Source organism: Hippoglossus hippoglossus, chromosome 4 (assembly GCF_009819705.1).
Source record: "Hippoglossus hippoglossus isolate fHipHip1 chromosome 4, fHipHip1.pri, whole genome shotgun sequence".
Lineage (NCBI taxonomy): Eukaryota > Metazoa > Chordata > Actinopteri > Pleuronectiformes > Pleuronectidae > Hippoglossus > Hippoglossus hippoglossus.
This window is the reverse complement of record NC_047154.1, coordinates 20,669,899-20,687,935: the sequence shown is the minus strand read 5'-3', so window position 1 is coordinate 20,687,935 and position 18,037 is coordinate 20,669,899. Positions and strand designations below refer to the sequence as shown.

Here is an 18,037-nt window from a genome sequence, read left to right as displayed (position 1 = left end):
ACGTCCTGTCGTCATCACCTACATGGGCTGAGTCTACCTATACTTGATATTGATTGGTTTGTAGAGTGGCGAGTGTCTCACGTCATTGGGTAGTAATCTTTTACTGTGAAAACTGGAGGTGTCTTTATAGTCTGTCCCTAACTGAGGTTTTCATTTCCTTTCAATGTTTGTGAATGAGAGTCAGTAGATGAAGGCCGTCGTTTTCCTTTTCCTTTTCTCTCACACTAGGCGGAGCTGAAGTCTAAGAAAGCGGCTGAGTCATTTGCGCTGAGCATCGAGAAGTACAACCGAGTGGGAGGAGAGTTTGAGCAGAAGATGAGCGAGTCTGCCCAGGTCAGCCCTGAGTCCAGCTGAGCCCCGGAGCCACTTCTTTATCCGTCTCTCTCACCCTCTGATGTGGTGTTTTTCTGTATTTCCTCTCCTCTCTGGGGCTTTATCTTTCAATTTATCTCTGTGAATCACTCGCTTCGTAACCTCTCACCACACAAACACTCCACTCCGTCCTTTTATTTATTATCCCACATCATGCCCTCCCCAAAAATGGAAACCTCAACCCCAGGCTCCTAAAAAACCCATCTGCCTGCACTTCCTGCCACCCCCCCCCCCCCCGCTCATTACCTTTAATCACTGCCTCCACACATCCATGGTTACTGCTGCTGTTGTTTCCATGGACATTTTCAACGAACTCCAATGAGCGCTTCTGATTTTTGCATTTGAATTGATAACTAAATTCCTTCTGACCAAGTATCTCTTGTAAAAGCTTTGAAGGGTAAAGTCTGGAAAATATCATCCTGGGAAAAAAATTGTGAAAAGATTGAAGACGATAAAGAGGGAGATCAAATAAATCATATATATAAAAGATTTCAGATGCTACAAAGAAGAATTTTTTTTAATGTTTTGGGTTGTCACAACACAATATCTCAAATACACCATAAAGGGATGGTTCACCAAAAAATGAAACTTCACTCATCATCTCCTCACCACTGTGCCGATGGAGGTGGTGGGTGAAGTGTTTGAGTCCACAAAACACTTCTGGAGTTTCAGGGGTAAACAGCGTTGCAGCCAAATCCAATACAATTAAAGTAACTGGTGACAGATTCTTCAAACGTCGTCACGTGCCCCTTGTGCGAGAGCTTAGAGGCTACGTGCACTTATCCAGATGTGAGAGTTTGCAGTTAAACCTGTAGCAGTGGGGCAGCAGAGACTGAAGTGTTCTCTTGAAGGTTTACTGCAGTCGAGAATAGAGCAGTGTTTTATGTTTCCTCTGTCTGCCCAGATTCTGCGCGGCTAATTGGAGTAAAGCAGCTGGCAAAACTCTCTTCTCTAACAGGAGCCAAATCCACTATATCAAGACAATTCCCCTGAAACAGACAGCAGCAAATGAGCTGTCTGAATAAAGACCAGGATCAAACTTAAATCCTCTCAAATTATCGCTGGTTTTAACACCCTGGCAACCCACGGCCTCCTCTGCTGGCTGAGTGCCTCTTGTGAGTGAAGTCCATTAAAAGGCTACTTTCACTGTATTGTAGAGAAGTGGGGTTTTAAATTTCTGGTTTATTAGATTCTGGTTGGGAGTTGTCGCGAAACTCACACCATCGCGCGGAGATGGAGAACGGAGAAAGTTGTGTTTTAAAAGAATGAAGCAACAGAAACTAATTCTGAGCAAGAAAAATCATTTGATCTTTTCAGCAAATTGAAGTGTAGGTTTAATGATATTCAGAGAGAAGTAGATGAATCCAATAGAGAGAAGTAGATGAACCAGTGGTAGAGTTTTAAAGGTTTCACATGTTTTTCTTTTGTTTTCTTATATATGATTGTGTTTGTTTGAGAAGAAGTTTCAGGGAATCGAGGAGGCTAACCTACGGCAGATGAAACAGCTGATCAAAGGTTACTCCCACTCCATTGAAGACACTCACGTCCAGGTGGGACAGGTACGTCCACTGACTCCTGCTCTGCTTTACGAGAAGAAAACACTTAGTCTCAAAGTATCTGTCTTAGTTTTCTGAAAGGTTTTACCTCCCTTTGTAAATCTTGTGAAAAGATATTACTATTTTAAGGATATTTCAAATTAATATACAATCAAAGCTCTGTTGGATAACTGTGGAGGATCTCATCTCCTCGGTCAGTTGGTTGTTTATTTCTTTGAAACCACAGTAAATGGAGAAACACAAGTGTATATTGTTTATTAATTTCCAATAATTAATTAATAATTACAAACAATATTTCCAAAAATTTAGAGTTAGCATCCCCCAAAGCACTATTATCTACCGCAGGTCAATAGAAAATATGTAAAACATCGAATTTATTGTGCGGCTTTATATATATCATATTGTGTGTTTTAATACTACCACTAGAGGGCACTAAAAGCAGAAATGTAAAAGATAATTACACTAATTTATGCACAAGCTTGAAGGTTTATCTAACGTTTAACCATACTTTTTTATTTTAACACATACAGCTTCAATAACAAATCACATATTTTGAATACCACCTTTATATGTCATGCTTTAGAAAGGACCAAGTAATCACTCTCTTCTTCTCTGCTGCAGGTGCACGAGGAATTCAAGCAGAATGTGGAAAACATCGGCATCGATAACCTCATTCAGAAATATGCAGAGCAGAAGGGAACAGGCAAAGAGAGGCCAGGTAGTGTGATGAACTCCGGCTCGTTTCCAGTCAAAGGGAAATAAAAGAAGCTTATGTAGCAATAAAAATATAAAGACACTGACAACAACATAGAGGAGGCAGTCATCCATAGTGACATGATGATACACGTGCCTACATGGAGACTGCACTCTGTGTGTGGATGTTTCTTATTTTATCGAATCGCTTGTTGTCTGCAGCTCTTGCTGGTTTTGAGGAGTACATGACGGGCTTGGTACCTGAAGGTGTAAAGAAGAGTCGAGCAAAAGCCTTCAGGATCCCCGGCTTAGGCAAGAGGGACAAGGAGCCAGACTCTACGTGAGTGCACACACACACACACACACACACACACACACACACACACACACACACACACACACACACACACACACACACACACACACACACACACACACCTTTAAGTTGCCCCTCAGCAGCTCTGTTCAGCTGAGGTGAAGTGAAACAACATCATTACACAACCCAAATATTTCAATATAACCAGAAGCTGTGGAAACACTAGAAATGATTTCCAAATTGTAAACAAGGCTGTTAGTGAATTATGATATTTCTTTAGTATCGAGAATTTTCTTGCTTCTTTTTGTCTGATGATGAGCAAAAATGTATTTTTTTACTATCACAAGTTCCTTGTGTTATTCTGAGCTGCAGTGATGGAACAAAAGTGTAGAAGCACAGACATGACCAAGAATCCTGTCTGGAGATGCAGTTAGTTTAGTCAAATCGTTCAATATTTACTTTAGTAAATCTGTTTGTTTGAATATCTGTTTTAAAACTAGAGTAGACATTTGGAAAGCCAGGACCAGCAAAATGATCTTTACTCTTATTTGTCACTTTATTGTAAAACACTTTGTGTTACAGGTCACAGATCTTTTGAAATTTTATATTACGATGCTCATTCTCTAGTATTCGCTTCAATCTGAGTTACAACTGAATAATGAACACAAAAATACAATAATGTGTTCTTTTATATTTGCAGGGATTCCGCAGTGCCAGAGACGGTGAGTACCTGCAGAACTTACACCAAAACAATGCAGCTCCTCTCAGTCAGACTGGCTCCTAAAGCTGCACAACTGTGTGTGTGTGTGTGTGTGTGTGTGTGTGTGTGTGTGTGTGTGTGTGTGTGTGTGTGTGTGTGTGTGTGTGTGTGTGTGTGTGTGTGTGTGTGTGTGTGTGTGTGTGTGTGTGTGTGTGTGTGTGTGTGTGTGTGTGTGTATTTGGAAAGAAGGTGAGCAGGGGATCATAAGTGTGTGATAGTGACGGTGTGGAGTTTCCCAGGTTTATTCCTGTACTTCCGAGAAGATGTGTAGGAGATAATCTGGCTGCCAGAGAGGAAATACGTGATAGTGTGTGCGTGTGTGTTTGTGTAAATGTTAGCCTGTGTGTAAGTGTGTGTGCAGACTGATGTGGAAGCAGAGAGTATACTGCGGATCACAGAGCTACCGGAGCTGCTATGTTACCCTTTGAAGGGCGTCATGTTTCCAACGATGTGAACAGACGTCATTTCAAAGCTTGTTACATAAGATAAAAGATCCTCTGAAACTGTCACATCACATTCAAGATGGAACGTTCTAGAATTTGTTTTAAAGTATTAGTGTTTTTTCGATGTTTGCAGTTGTGTTGAGAAAACATTTGAATCAGTTTCCTGATGAACTTTAAATAGAAACTTTAGACAAAGTGTCAACCTGTTCAATTTAAAGCTGGATTTATTATAGTGGATAAAACAGTGTGTGTATCAATGTTGATATAAAAAGATATTCATCCATACAGTCACACTATAATCTTCCGTTATAGCCTGATCACACCATGAAGCATTGCTCAGACTTGTTGGAGTTTTCCTAAATCAGATTGTGATCTAATGAAAAACAAAAACATCAGTGGTCCCAGTTTCACTCGTCATGTCAACTTGACCAATTGAGATGTGTTTACTGAAATCTGATAGAATGAAATAAGATCTTTATATGTCCCCACTCTGTCTAAAAATAACTGCTCCTACGCTGCTGCTGCTGCTGCTGCAGTACGAGTCACTATGGTTTTCATCAGGTTCTGTTTGGAAGCCAAACACAGCTTGATGTTCAGATGTCCTAATCACAGGATTTAAATCAAACTGACAGCACAAGCAGCTTCATTTCACCTGTTTGTGATAACGTGTACAAGAGTATTAATCACAGACTCACACCTACTACTAAGGGGTAGTAGTTGTACTAGTCTAGTCTTGTATCGCTCTATCCTTGACAATGTCTGTTAGGTTTTTAGTATTTTTGTAGAAGCACTGGAGCATCTAGATGAGCATTTATTTAAAAAATTCAATGGATTAGAAAGTCTTAAAGTTTAGTATATTTATTTTCCTGTCATAGATTGGTAGGATGTTGCTGGGATGTTCATTGACCATTTTGTGTGTGTGTGTGTGTGTGTGTGTGTGTGTGTGTGTGTGTGTGTGTGTGTGTGTGTGTGTGTGTGTGTGTGTGTGTGTGTGTGTGTGTGTGTGTGTGTGTGTGTGTGTGTGTGTGTGTGTGTGTGTGTGTGTGCGCGCTTCCATTCACATAGAATTCACCTCTGGAAGTAGATGATGAAGGATTTGTCATCCGAGCCGACAGCACCCAGAATGATATCCTTTTTCTGCTCACGCAGGCTCAGTCTGCAATCTGTCATCTTCTTTTCCTGTTTTGTTTCTTTACCTTTTATTTCCTATGTTTGAGCAAAGAAACGTACACAGAGCCCCTCCTCCACCACATCATTCTTGATAAAATGAAATTTAAAAAGCATAATATTCAATCATCTGATTGATTTTCTGTTGATTTATTGATAAATGAACCGAACATTAATTACATCTGCACCGGAACAAACCATCTGTTGAATAATAATGATTCAGCAACTGTGAAAACAAGGACTCAAACTCAACATAGTTCAGTTGTGACACCGACAAGTTTTAAATTCATAAAGCAGATTCTCATTTCTGAGATATGTCCCAGACTTTTCTGCCTTGCGAGACACAGGGTCTCTAATTAAACCTCGTGAAGTCACTGAACAGACTCTAATAAGACCCCGAACTTAGACTGGGACGTTTTAAATGAAGCGTGATGAGAAGGTCGGAGGTGAGAGGTGGGGTCTAACCAATTTGTTCGCCCAATCGCCTGCTTTCATGGCCTCATTAACTCAAGCCAGACAATTATAAAGATTTTAATCCCGTTTGTCGTCTAAGTGTAACACAAGTGCAAAGTCTGTCTGTAGGATAACCTGATACTTCACGTCCCGGCTCTTCGGCCCCTGATCCACTTATCGGCGGTGGCTCTCGGCCCTGACAGAGGCTGAGATAACAACTCGTGCTGCCTTCGTCATCCCCCTATCGGGTCCCCTGGTTGCTCAGGGGAGACGGCACACATTCATCAAAGACCCGTTTCAGTAAACACATGACATCACACGACACAGACAGTGAGAGTCCAAAGACAAGAGGAAGGAGAGGTGTCTTTCGTTGGGGGTGATGTTGTGACAGGAAGTGGCGGTTTGGCTGTTTGGCAGCTCTGCAGTCGTCACCTCTGCTGCTGCAGCTGTTTGTGTTTTTGCACGTGTTCATCTCTCACTGCTGCTCTGCATCGTTTCCCTGTTGTCCGGATGTCTTTTCACTCCTCTTAAAGGGAATCACAGGGTTTGTCCAAACAGTGATATTCACCAATGAGCAGAGGTAATAAAACTCTGGTGCTTGCTGGTTTCTAATCTACACCCATGGTTTTTTATTAGTTTTATTTTTGAACCCCCTGTTTTTCTTTTTCAACTCACCAAACCAACACCGTCACTTCTCATCCCTTTTCCAGTAAAAAGCTTGTTCTCCTTGACCCTCCGCTCTCTGTTTACGCTGCTCTGAGGAGAAGGAGAACAACTTCTACTCCAGTGACTCAGACTTTGACGACGAGGAGCCCAAAAAGTTCCACATCCAGATCCGACCGGTCGCCACCAGCAATCGCAGCAACTCTGCCGCCACTGAGAAGGAGCTGAAAGCCACCGTGGGGTCGCTCACCCTGCCGCCCAACCGAGGAGTACGGCAGCAGGTTGGCTTTGCTTTGGATTTTCCCACAAGGATCTAAGATTGTTTCCTACTTGACTTTATAGTTTGTTTAGTTTGCTAGAACAAATTGATGTGACTCATTTGCTCTCGTCAGATTTAGTTGTGTCGGATATGGGAGCAAATTAGAGCCAACAGCGGCATGTTTGCATAAAATATTAATGTTGATTAATGTGCACATTAAATTTATATTTATTTGTATATGAATACGGTTAATCACATCCCACAAAAAACAACAATGGCTAACAAATTGTTATTCCGTGCCAAATCAGTGAACCATGTTATTACACTGGGTGACATATTCCATCATTATAGTGTGAACATGTGCTCTGCAGTTTATTCTGAGTCAATCCCACACACAACACACTGCTGCTGCACATAATCACTAGTGCATCAAATGGACTTGAGAGGATTATTATTAAGGGACAGACTAGTGCATTGTTGGTTAAGTGATTTCACTCTATTGATCAGATCTGTCTCTCTCTGATTTTCAGGTGTCAATCAAGCGTCATTTTTCCAGTAAGTTCTGCTTTTGGAGAATTCCTGTTCCTGTCACAGCGAAGAACAAATCTATTTGAAATGTACACTCCAGTGCGTTTTACTCGTGTCGTACTTTGGTGTCTTTGAGTACAGACGTCTGAGAGCTTCTGTTGTGTCTCTGCAGGAAACTCGAGCACCGCAGGAGGCCGATTGGAGGAAGGTGATGCTGCCTCCCACAGGGGTGAGTCCAACCTTATTCCCTCTCTCATTCTGTTTGTTTGCTTATCAGTTAGTTTCCTTTTATTTATAGAAAAAAATGTCATCTGAAAAGGATGGACACTATTTGTCACACACACAATCGCTCAGGGCCACCTCTGTATCCTCGGTGAAGCGATGATGCATCAGTACAGCGTCCCGCCACCTCCGGCCTGTTTCCCCCAGACTGCAAATCTCTTAGCTGGCTGACCTTGCGTGAACAACCACCCTCCATTAGTCAACAGGCGGCTCCTCTGCTCGTGCTCCAGAACATGTTTTATCACCGGCAGGTTCATTAGCTGCCCGAAGGTTACGCTGGAGTGGGAGGCTCCGACCTGCTGCTTCACATCAGCGGGGGAATCTCTCTTTCTCTCTCTTTCTCTCTCTCTCAAATCCAGAGTTGACAGATTAACAAAGAGCGTCTGATTAAAGCGGCTGCTCCGCAGTGACAGCACTGGTGGCTGGTGATGAGCGAGACCATATTAATTGCTGGTATTTAATCATAGAGAGACTAATGGCTGATGGGTTAACTCGCATGTCATCTGGTCTCAGCCTGTCCCGGCCTCCTGCAGCGCTTTGACGAAGAACATCGGGCTTCTGATTAGTGCTGATGAGGGAGCATCCTCTGCAGTGACTCACTGTGTGTGTGTGTGTGTGTGTGTGTGTGTGTGTGTGTGTGTGTGTGTGTGTGTGTGTGTGTGTGTGTGTGTGTGTGTGTGTGTGTGTGTGTGTGTGTGTGTGTGTGTGTGTGTGTGTGTGTGTGTGTGTGTGTGTGTGTGTGTGTGTGTCAGATGGCGAGCAGGAGGGCATGCGCAGGTCCACCTCCAGCCCCGATCACAGCAGGTGAGGTGTTATCCTTTCTTTTTTCTTCCCTCTTCTTCAGATTTGTCTGCACGAGACGCATGTTGAGGTTGAACTGCATCATCTGTGGCCTTTTCACCAGTTTTAACCTCGTCAGGTTTCCACCTCGTGGCTTTTTCAGAGTCATCATCTTGATTTCATCGATCTTTTAATCTATTTATTACTTATAGTTTATCTTAAGTGTCTATGTCTTTGAGGGATACTACACTTTTTTAAAATTCTTAAGTGTAATACATACATACTACCTATGCTACCCATATACATATAGATACTGTCTAAAAATGTCATTAGCATTAGAGCCCAACTGTTATCTTGGTTTCCCAATAAAAGCGTCCGATGAGACTTCCATGGACATATTGGTATATTGGCCTTTATGTTTTCAGATATGCAGGAATATAACAGCTTTTATTCTGCAGAATAAACAATGCAGAAAACATAATTTGTTTAAAAAATAAAAAAAAGAACTTGATTTCTCTCTTCCTCCGTCCTCCACAATCTCCTCTCACTTACACCCACTCATCCGTTCTCCCTTTGCCTTCCCTTTTATTAGCCCGCCCTCTCATCAGTCCTCCGCTCTGTCTGATTTTCTCTTGTTTCTTTTCTTCCCTTCTCTCCGTCAGGTTGAGCTCGACGGCGTCGGGCTCAGACAGTCTGTTCGGGCCTCCGCTGGAGTCGGCCCTCAAGTCCAAGAGCTTTGACAGTCGGGAGCAGCTCAGAGAGCAGAGCACGTTCGGCGCCTCTGAATGTAAGAGAAGTCGCAGTGTTAATATTATATTTTGTTTAATTATTCATAGACCCTATTGGCTCAGTGCAAATGGACTGTGTTGGTTCATTTAGATGAAGATCCTTTTCTCTATTTTATATTGTACATTAAGGCAGATTATTCTAAAGCCTTGATTTAATGTGTAGTTTAAATAAACTGCACATCCAGCTTCTCTCTATGGAAACACATAAATCAACATAACATAGTCACAGCCGAGTTAATTTGCTCACTATAATATAAATATATATCAATAAAGACACACATGATAAACAAATTTATATTTTGAATTAATCTCTGTTAAGTAAAGGCAGGAAATCATATCATTAGGATGTCACCAACATTAATAAACTGAGAGGAAGATCATATTGAGTCTGGTCTTGATAAATGAGAACTGAACTAGCTGGTCTGGTATTAATGGAGCAGTGTTCGAGTCTGTTTGTCCCCTCAACCCAAACATCCTCAGAACCAGTTTGTCCCCTGAAATGAGTCGAGGAGATGAGCTGTTAGGACGTGTTTACATGTTGAAGTATATGACGATTAGACAAAGGTGTCAAACTGAACAATAGGCTGGTTTATGACATTTATAACCTGCAGGTTAATGAAAGAAATGACTGTGACAGGGATCAAGTTGAGACTGTAGCTGACTGACAGAGGTGAAGTTCATGTTGATGTCGAGGTCGCTTCTTTCAAACTATTTTGAAAGCAACTCGATGCAACCTGTTACAAAACGTTCACTGAATTGGAATAGGGAGATTCAAGAGCAGGTTCAAGAGTTTAATGCTGAACTGTAGATCAGTTTAAAAGATTTAGAGGTAACAAAAAAAAATATGTTTATCTCCAACATTCAGCCAGGAAACTTAAAATATGAAAAATTCTAAACAGAGTTTAGTGTATTTGTTACAGCGGCAGTGGTTCAGGAAGCCGGGGATCGTGGGTAATATCCACCGCTCAGTTGTGTTTCAGTTCAGTGAGCGGGACTAATGCAGTCAGAGATTGATGGATCGTCTTTGCTCAGAGCCCAAACTACATTAATCATCTTTGCGCTGTTGCACAGTAAAAGTTACACAGTGCCCTCAACCCTTTTTGCACCTGCTCCGTTAAAAAATAAAACCTACATTTTGTGTCTCTCTTTCAAATGTAATATCCAGACAATAATGTGGCCTTATATTTGAGCCAATATGGTTATTTATCAGGTTGATTTATTTCTTTGTCCTGAAAATCTTATATTTTCACAGATCAGTAAAGTCTAACTGAGTTTGATAATCTCCACTGAAATCCTGTATTTTGTGTGTGTGTGTCAGATGCTGCCTTCTCGTCTGACTCCTCCTCTCCTGAGAACGTTGAGGACTCTGGTCTGGACTCGCCTTCCCAGCAGCCCCTTGGGCCCTCCCCAGAGCCGGTGGGTTGGGCAGCATGGCCTCCTGTGTCCCAGAGTAAAGACCAAACTCAAACTCAAACGCTGGGACGACCTGTGGACCCTTTCCTCTCTGCCTTCCGTGACCCCTCCCCTGGTGGCAGCCCTTACCCCAAAGAAGACCCTTCCAGCGTCTGGTCTGTTGCCGCATCACGTCCTTCTCGTGTGCCCCCAGACATGGAACCCTCAGCGATGCAGTTTCCTTCCTTTTCTCAGTCCCTCCCCCCGCCTGAGAGGGAGTCGTCGGTGTGGAACTGTAAACACATCCCTCCCGAGGACCCCTTCCTCGCTGCTTTTGAGAGGACCGTCACCCAGGAGACCATAAACCTGTCTGACGCCTGGGCACGCCCGCCGCCTCGCCAGACCCAGGAGAGCAGGGGGGTGGAGGTGCGAGGGGACCCGTTTTCCATGAACCTCACTGACACTAAGAAACACCCAACCTCCTCCTCCTCCTCGTCATCCTCCTCCAATCGTAGAGACAGAGACAGGAAACGAGACCGCAGCCTTCCTCCTCCCGTTTCCTCCGACGACCCGTTTGCAATCACAATGATCGGCAGCCCAACGCACCAGTCGTCCCTGGCTGCAGCAGCTGGATTAATCCCTCCGCACAGCACCAGCAGCAGCAGCAGCAACATGGGAAGCAGCTCTGTCAGCAGCAGTAGACTGGGACTTGACTCTAATTCAAGCTCTTTACCCACAGCTCAGACAAAGAAGGAGCTGATGCACTGGAACTCTGTCCACAACCCATTCAGCGAGAGCGTCTCCAAAACACAGGAGGGGGGAGGAAAAGGAGAGGGAGGAGCAGGAGGGGACAGGAGAAAACATCGGTCATCAGAGGGTGAGCCACGCAGGAACGCCCCCCCACTCACCAGGCATTCAGGGCCACAGGAGGACCTGTGTTTCTCAACTGACAAGGACCAAGACTGCCTGGATCTCAACACTCAGACAACCTGCAGCCTCAGCTCCCACAAGGGTATTAAGGGATCACTTTATAGAAGTTTAATTCTCATATAAAAGCAAATAATGACTCTGGGGGCAGGGCCAACACAATCAAATAAAACATTCAAGCACTTAAGTTCCGTTTTCAAGTACTTAACTTGAGTATTTCTATTTTATGTTAGTTTATGCTCCTCTAAATTTGTTGTTTTGTTTTACTATGTGGGGATTCACTTTTAGTAACCGGGCATCTACTGGACGATGAAAATGTAGGACTGCAAATCAAACTATTACGAGAAGTCACCTCCACCACGGCTCAATGTTCCTCTTACATTCAATTTGGCTGCACCAAATTTCACACACTCATAGAAATCAGTCCTTACATTTTTGGGATTAAGAACTATGAATTATTCCTGGGAAATGTATGAAAATGTCAAAAAACACCCCATCTCACTATGGTTATGAAACGGTAAATCACAACTGGCAGTCGTCACTATCATCAGGTTCAGGTTCACGTTAAATGATGTCATGTCGTCATATTTACATAAGAACTTAACTTGTCTGAGGGCTTAAACATTCTGAGTAATACAAGAGAAAAATATCCTGAATATTCCGACACCAGCAGGAAACTAATTCCCTCAAATAAACCAACCAATATGAGAATGTTTCCAGGTGCCAGCTCGTTCTGGCAGCGCGGCGTTTTCAGCTTCTCTCCTTCTGTTCTGACACCGATTCAGGCTGTTTTTCTTCCTTTGTGTGATTCAGATTAAGCTTTGGGTCATTTTCTTTCATTTTCTGTCTTTGTCTTTGGAAGGGTCCAAGCACAACTTCAGACAGGACACAGCTGAAGCGGTTGCAGCTGCTCCTCAGAGAGCGACCCGGGCCAAGAGGACCTCGGGCCGAATCAGCAGCTATGAGAGAGTGAGTATGAAGCACAGAGGGAACAGCTCAGCTAATGTGATGAATTCATTTATATAAATATCTCACTACTTTGTTCTTGAGCCAGAGTGGCCGTGGTATCCAGCTGAATTATTTAGATCACAGTCACTACAAACAGATACAAAGAGAATCAAGATTTACTGAGAACAAGCAAAAAATTATAACTCAAGAAATACTCTGTTAAATCTCACCCACTCTAATTTGATGCATCTTTTAATTATTTTTCTGCTGGTCTCTAAATTGTTAATATTATCAGTCAATTCATATGAAATATAAATGATAACTCTTCCTACTTGATGTAAATGTTTGATCAAGTATGTGACAGTATGAATATTAAACCGTCTCTATCCCCGTTCGTCTCAGTCGCGCTCCCTGTGCTCGTCCCCGCTGCCGGAGCCCAGCCCTTCCCTCACCTCCTCCTCCTCCTCCAGTCCCAGTGAGTGGGGGCCTCAGGCCAGAGACACTGAGTGGGGGGGTCCCAACCGACCTCCCAGTCCTGCCAGGGCGGGGCAGGCCTCGCCGCTGCCCTACCAGCACCAGGACCACCAGCAGAGGCCGTGTAAGCCCCAAAATGACGTCACACTAACCAGAAAGAAATATATGTTTAGAAAGAAACATGTAAAGTTATGTGTCTGTGAAAGGCTCATATCGGTCAATTTTATCAGGTTCTTAAGTAATTGAATCCAAACTGTCCCACTGTTCCTTTAAAAGTGTCTGTGTTCATGTTCACCCTGGTTCATTAGTACCATCAACATTTGTCCCTCCCAGTGCACCTGTCCAGAGGCCCCAGTCCCATTTCCCTCAGCACACAGGAGGCCTGGCCAGTGGCAGCAGCCATAACTGAGTATATCAACGCCTACTTCAAAGGTGGACAGCATAACCGGTGAGTATCAGCAGCTTTTTACAGAAACAGTCGAGTTCTGGTCGATTCTTTGTTGTTACTGTTGTTATTATCTGGCGGGGGCTTGTTGAACCGTGTCTGTCTCTCCGTCTTCCGGCAGCTGTCTGGTGAAGATCACCGGCGACCTGACGATGTCCTTCCCAGCAGGCATCACCAGGATTTTCACGGCCAACCCCAACGTCCCCGTTCTCAGCTTCCGACTGGTCAACATGTCGAGGATCGATCACTTCCTGCCAAATCAGAAGCTGCTCTTCAGGTCCATAGGCTTTATCTGCGGTTTGCATCCCAAACTGGTTTATTCCTGTATGAAATCTAAACGGTCTCTGCTGTGTTCTGCACAGTGATCCGTCTCAGAGCGACCCGGACACCAGAGACTTCTGGTTCAACATGCAGGCTCTGCAGATCTACCTGCAGAGAGAGGCTGAGCTCAACCCTCAGGCCTCTTATTACAACGTGGGCCTGCTGAAGTATCAGGTCAGTAACACCTTCTGCTTCTTTTACCCTTTGAACTATTTCTTACTCGTCACAGCCACAATTTTCCTCATCTAACTTTGATGGTGTCAAAAACATTATTTTACTTGTTTTTTATATATTTAGAATATGAATACTTTATTTTACAGGTCTCTCATTAATAATAATAATAAAACCTTATTCTTCATATCTGTAGAATTTGTTTTCTATGAGAAATTTTACATTTCTGAATTATTCACCTCAGCTTCTTTTTCTTTTTGGGCAACTGTAAAGAAGTTATTCAAACGTTAGTGACAGATCAAATGAAGTTTAGAGTAGAAATCGTCTTAAGTGAGTTTATATGAACTAAAGAAGAAACCAAAAATAGCCCTGGACTCTTCATTTGTTCTTCATGTAGACATTAAAAGTCTCCGTCGTCCCTCAGGTGTCCTCTCAGGATCCGGGTCGAGCTCCTCTCCTGCTGTCGGCCGAGTGTCAGCGGAGCGGCACCGTGACCCGAGTGTCTCTGGATTATCACTGCTGCCCCGCCACCGCCCCCTCCACCCAGCTCACCGCCGTCCAGGTGCTGCTTCCGCTAGACCACACGGCCACCGACCTGCAGTGTCAGCCGCCGGCCTCCTGGTGAGCAGAGAAGAACTGTTGACTGTCGGCCTTCTGTAACTTATTTCTCTGATAAATGTGAACAAGAGGATGATTGAAATGCACAAACGGATCCTTGTGATCATTATATCAGAGGTTGTGAGTCTGGGATGGAAAACAAAGCGTTTTTAAAGGTCAGCTGGCAGAAACAAATGAGGTATCACAGAGACAAAGGTTTATCATCATCTTGAGTCTGATGGATTTCACAGTGACATTTCTGTGAAGGGAATGAATTCTCCTACGTTTTTTTAAATGATGTATGAAAACCTCCATTTGTGGGTTTGAGAGAAGTTTAAAACTTTTCGTAGATTGTCAGACCTGCTCTCACTAGCGATGATGTCATCCACTCTCGACAGACCTCGACCCCCATTCAAAAATCTTTTTTGCGATTTCCAAGCGAAGGCGAATGTTTTAGAAAAGTCATAGCACACTATTGGTGTGTTACACCATCAGACACACATCAAAATAATTAACAGGATAAGAGATGAACAATGAATTGTTATGATATGAAGTTGAGGGGCTCTAATTTATTTATAACTAACCAGACAACTGTTGACGGCAAATTGACTCAGCTTAAGTAAATAATAAAATAAATAATCTTGATTCTGTGATTCAAACTAACGTCAAACAACATGTGTTCAAAGTCAGGACTGTATTTAAATATTATTGATTCTCTATCAATTCGTTTTTTAAAGAAACTTAGTTTGACTTTGTATTATTTTCATAGTGATGGTTTTCATGTGGGAGCAAAATGTATTTGATTCTGTGTTGTTGTGTTTTCTGCACCACATCGACCACAAATGTAGATCTGGAGGTTATTTTATAGAAAATCTTAGTATTGGTCAGAAAAAGTGAGTGAGATATTTTCATCAAATGATTGAGTGGATAAAATCTTCTCTAATTATCAATCTGCCTCTTATGAAGAAAGCTGAACTACTGTTGTGTCAACTTAATACAACAGAAGGTATTTTCACACGTACTTCACAGTATCCAGTCGTATCTAAATATTTATTGAATATACAATTGATAGAAAGTTCTTTTTTTCACTTCCTCCACTTTCTCAATCATTCGTGCACTGTCGATTGGAGTCATTGCAGTTCAGGTATAACGTCCATTTTTCCTGTTTTCCTCCAACTTGAGCTGCTTGTTCTTTAAGATTATGTCCATTAACAATATTTCTTGATCCTGCCTAAGTAAAAGAAAATGAAGGACGACTGAGATGGATTAACAGGACAGGTTTTTATAGGAAGTCAAAGGATGGAGATTAAGGAGCAGCTCAGGCCTCACGACTCGTTTATTTCCCTCGACAGGAACGCAGAAGAAAGACGGCTGCTGTGGAAACTCCCCAACCTCTCGCCGACCAATCACAGTAAAGGTCAGAGCCTCTCTGCTTTTATCTTCTGTCACTCATTGTTGAAGGAACCTCGTCCACACCGAGTCCCACATCTCAACGTTCTCATCTCGTCTCACGTCATCCGCAGACGTCTGATTCTTCAAAATCGTACCAGAGTTGTCATCCTCTCGGCCTCCGGGGCGGTTTCACACTCACTGCATCGTGTCAGACAAATGTTGAAACGAGTAATTAAGAGTAAAGAAATCCTCTTTTTAAAAAAAAGCTGAAATCTGGAGGCGTATCATTACCTTTTTAACTGCAGCATTAGCATTGGAACGTGGCAGCTGCTCTCACCCGCCCGGTGGAGGAGCCTCTGAATGCAGCACTGATATAAAGACGAGCATGAGATATTCCTCTTTTATCACGTGTCGAGTTGATCGTCGCTCGTATTTCAGGAACTAAATGGGGCGCGGAGAAGAGGCGGAATGTCAGAGAAGAGTTTTATGGCCCCGAATTTAGAGAAAAGCCTCAAATGAACTCCGCTGTGAGCTCACCTGTGTTTCTTTGTTCCACACACCCACATTTCTCCGTTTTTTATTTTCCACTTAATGATATATTATTAGCTCGGTGTGAAGCTCCTGGGCTGAAAGGGAAAACTATTCACAGGCGTCGGTGATGGATGAGAAGTTAAAGCCTGAAAACATTCACGTCTCTGGTTTATAAGCCGCTGACAAAAGCACTAAAAGGTCACCATAACTCCTCCCTGTCCCTTTTCAAAATACTGTTCTCCTGCTCGCCTCTCTCCTCAATACTCAAGTGTCCAAGTGCAGTTTTCTGTAATGAATCACGTCTGACAGCTTTGAGTCAAATATTACTTCTTTTTTTACTGGACGTCTTGTAAACAGAAGCAGACGTGCTGGAGGGTTTTCACTCTGAACGTTTGTGTTACTCATTAACTTGTGTTCATTTACTCACAGATGTCGTGTATAAGGAGTTTCAAACGAATCTTCCTCCACTGGTTTGATGCTTTAAACTAATGAAAGCAGCAGTGGGAAGATCAGCAGCGTCCCAGTTCTTAAGCTTTTCATTTTTCACCTTTTCATCAGACTCTCACTGTTTGATAAATTGTTATAAACAGTTTGTGGTGCAAAGTTAAAAGAAAGAGAAAACATCCACTGTGTTGTCACTGCTGTGAATCACTCTGTCTCTCTGTCTCTCTGTGTCTCTCTGTCTCTGTCCGTCTGCCTCGTCTCAGGCTCAGGGACCCTGTGTGCCAGCTGGCAGTGCCTGGAGGTTCCCCGCGGCCCCCCACCCAGCCTGGCCGTGCAGTTTGTGGGCTCCGGGGCGTCGCTGTCGGGCATGGACGTGGAGCTGGTGGGCAGCCGCTACCGCATGTCGCTGGTCAAGAAGAGATTCGCCACAGGTGACGATCTGATGAGTGGAGGAGGAGCTTTCATGACACATCAGGAAAAATACTGTTTTTTTTAAAGGAGAGATTATTTTACTTCCCCTATATATATAATTTTACATTATAATATACATTTTAAAAAAGGGTTTGACAGTTAAAATGATAAATGATAGTAGAAGTTGGTTCGTTCTTCCTCAGTTGTTATATTATTCTTATTATAAAATTTGTGATCGATTAATGGATTGACAGAAAGTCAAATGCTATAATTCTGATTTGATTTAGATAATTTATCAAGAAAAAAGTCAAACGAATACTTTTCTGTTTCCAGCTCCTGGATTGAGAGAATTTTCCTGCTATTTAATTGTGTTGAATATCCTTAAATCTTGGATTGTTGCTCATGTTGGAACATGACGACGTCCTTTATACAGGACTAATGATTCAGAACTAGCTGCTTTATTCAGGGTCAATAAATCAATAATTCTAATGGACTTTTTTTAACAAATAATAAACACTAACTTTTGGGTTGTCAGGTTGATAAAATCTCTGACCTCTTTTGTTTTAATGAGGCTGTAGATGATCTGAACCAGAATTAATTTATTTATATAATATAGAACAATACAAATAATCCACCAGTAACAGCTTCAAACGGCTATAACCACATTATAAATGATTTGAAAAACCTGATGGATAGATTCATCTGTAATATGACAAGTCAAGTTCAGCCGAATAACAATATAAATAACTTAAATATGTTAAATGTAGTTGTTTTTTATCAGAGATTCATTGTTTTAATTCTCAGGAAGAAGAAAATGAACAACTCAACGTCAAATATTCCTTTAAAAATGGTGTCAGTAGCATCCTCGTTTATCAAATGATTATTCACGTGATGAAGTTTCTCTTCTCTCTCGCTCCCTCCACT

At 42.6% G+C, this 18,037-nt stretch overlaps 1 protein-coding gene across 4 annotated transcripts in view; it reads left to right on the top strand.

Annotated features, from left to right (window-relative positions):
* fcho1 (FCH and mu domain containing endocytic adaptor 1) overlaps positions 1-18,037 on the top strand; it is a 50,283-nt gene that overhangs the window by 26,247 nt on the left and 5,999 nt on the right. For 3 of the 4 annotated variants that reach the window (XR_004613704.1, XM_034583910.1, XM_034583911.1), the window contains exons 7-26: positions 229-333; positions 1,833-1,931; positions 2,550-2,646; positions 2,844-2,961; positions 3,638-3,659; positions 5,206-5,266; positions 6,511-6,704; positions 7,213-7,237; positions 7,383-7,439; positions 8,245-8,296; positions 8,935-9,059; positions 10,379-11,464; positions 12,242-12,348; positions 12,730-12,925; positions 13,135-13,249; positions 13,368-13,523; positions 13,609-13,741; positions 14,163-14,359; positions 15,688-15,752; positions 16,966-17,133. Coding sequence is in view for 3 of the 4 variants with exons in the window: in XM_034583910.1 (XP_034439801.1) it covers positions 229-333; positions 1,833-1,931; positions 2,550-2,646; positions 2,844-2,961; positions 3,638-3,659; positions 5,206-5,266; positions 6,511-6,704; positions 7,213-7,237; positions 7,383-7,439; positions 8,245-8,296; positions 8,935-9,059; positions 10,379-11,464; positions 12,242-12,348; positions 12,730-12,925; positions 13,135-13,249; positions 13,368-13,523; positions 13,609-13,741; positions 14,163-14,359; positions 15,688-15,752; positions 16,966-17,133 (3,178 nt within the window). In the remaining variant the exon portion in view is untranslated. The remainder of the gene's footprint in view (positions 1-228; positions 334-1,832; positions 1,932-2,549; positions 2,647-2,843; positions 2,962-3,637; positions 3,660-5,205; positions 5,267-6,510; positions 6,705-7,212; positions 7,238-7,382; positions 7,440-8,244; positions 8,297-8,934; positions 9,060-10,378; positions 11,465-12,241; positions 12,349-12,729; positions 12,926-13,134; positions 13,250-13,367; positions 13,524-13,608; positions 13,742-14,162; positions 14,360-15,687; positions 15,753-16,965; positions 17,134-18,037) is intronic. The other variant, XM_034583912.1, reaches the window with a different exon arrangement.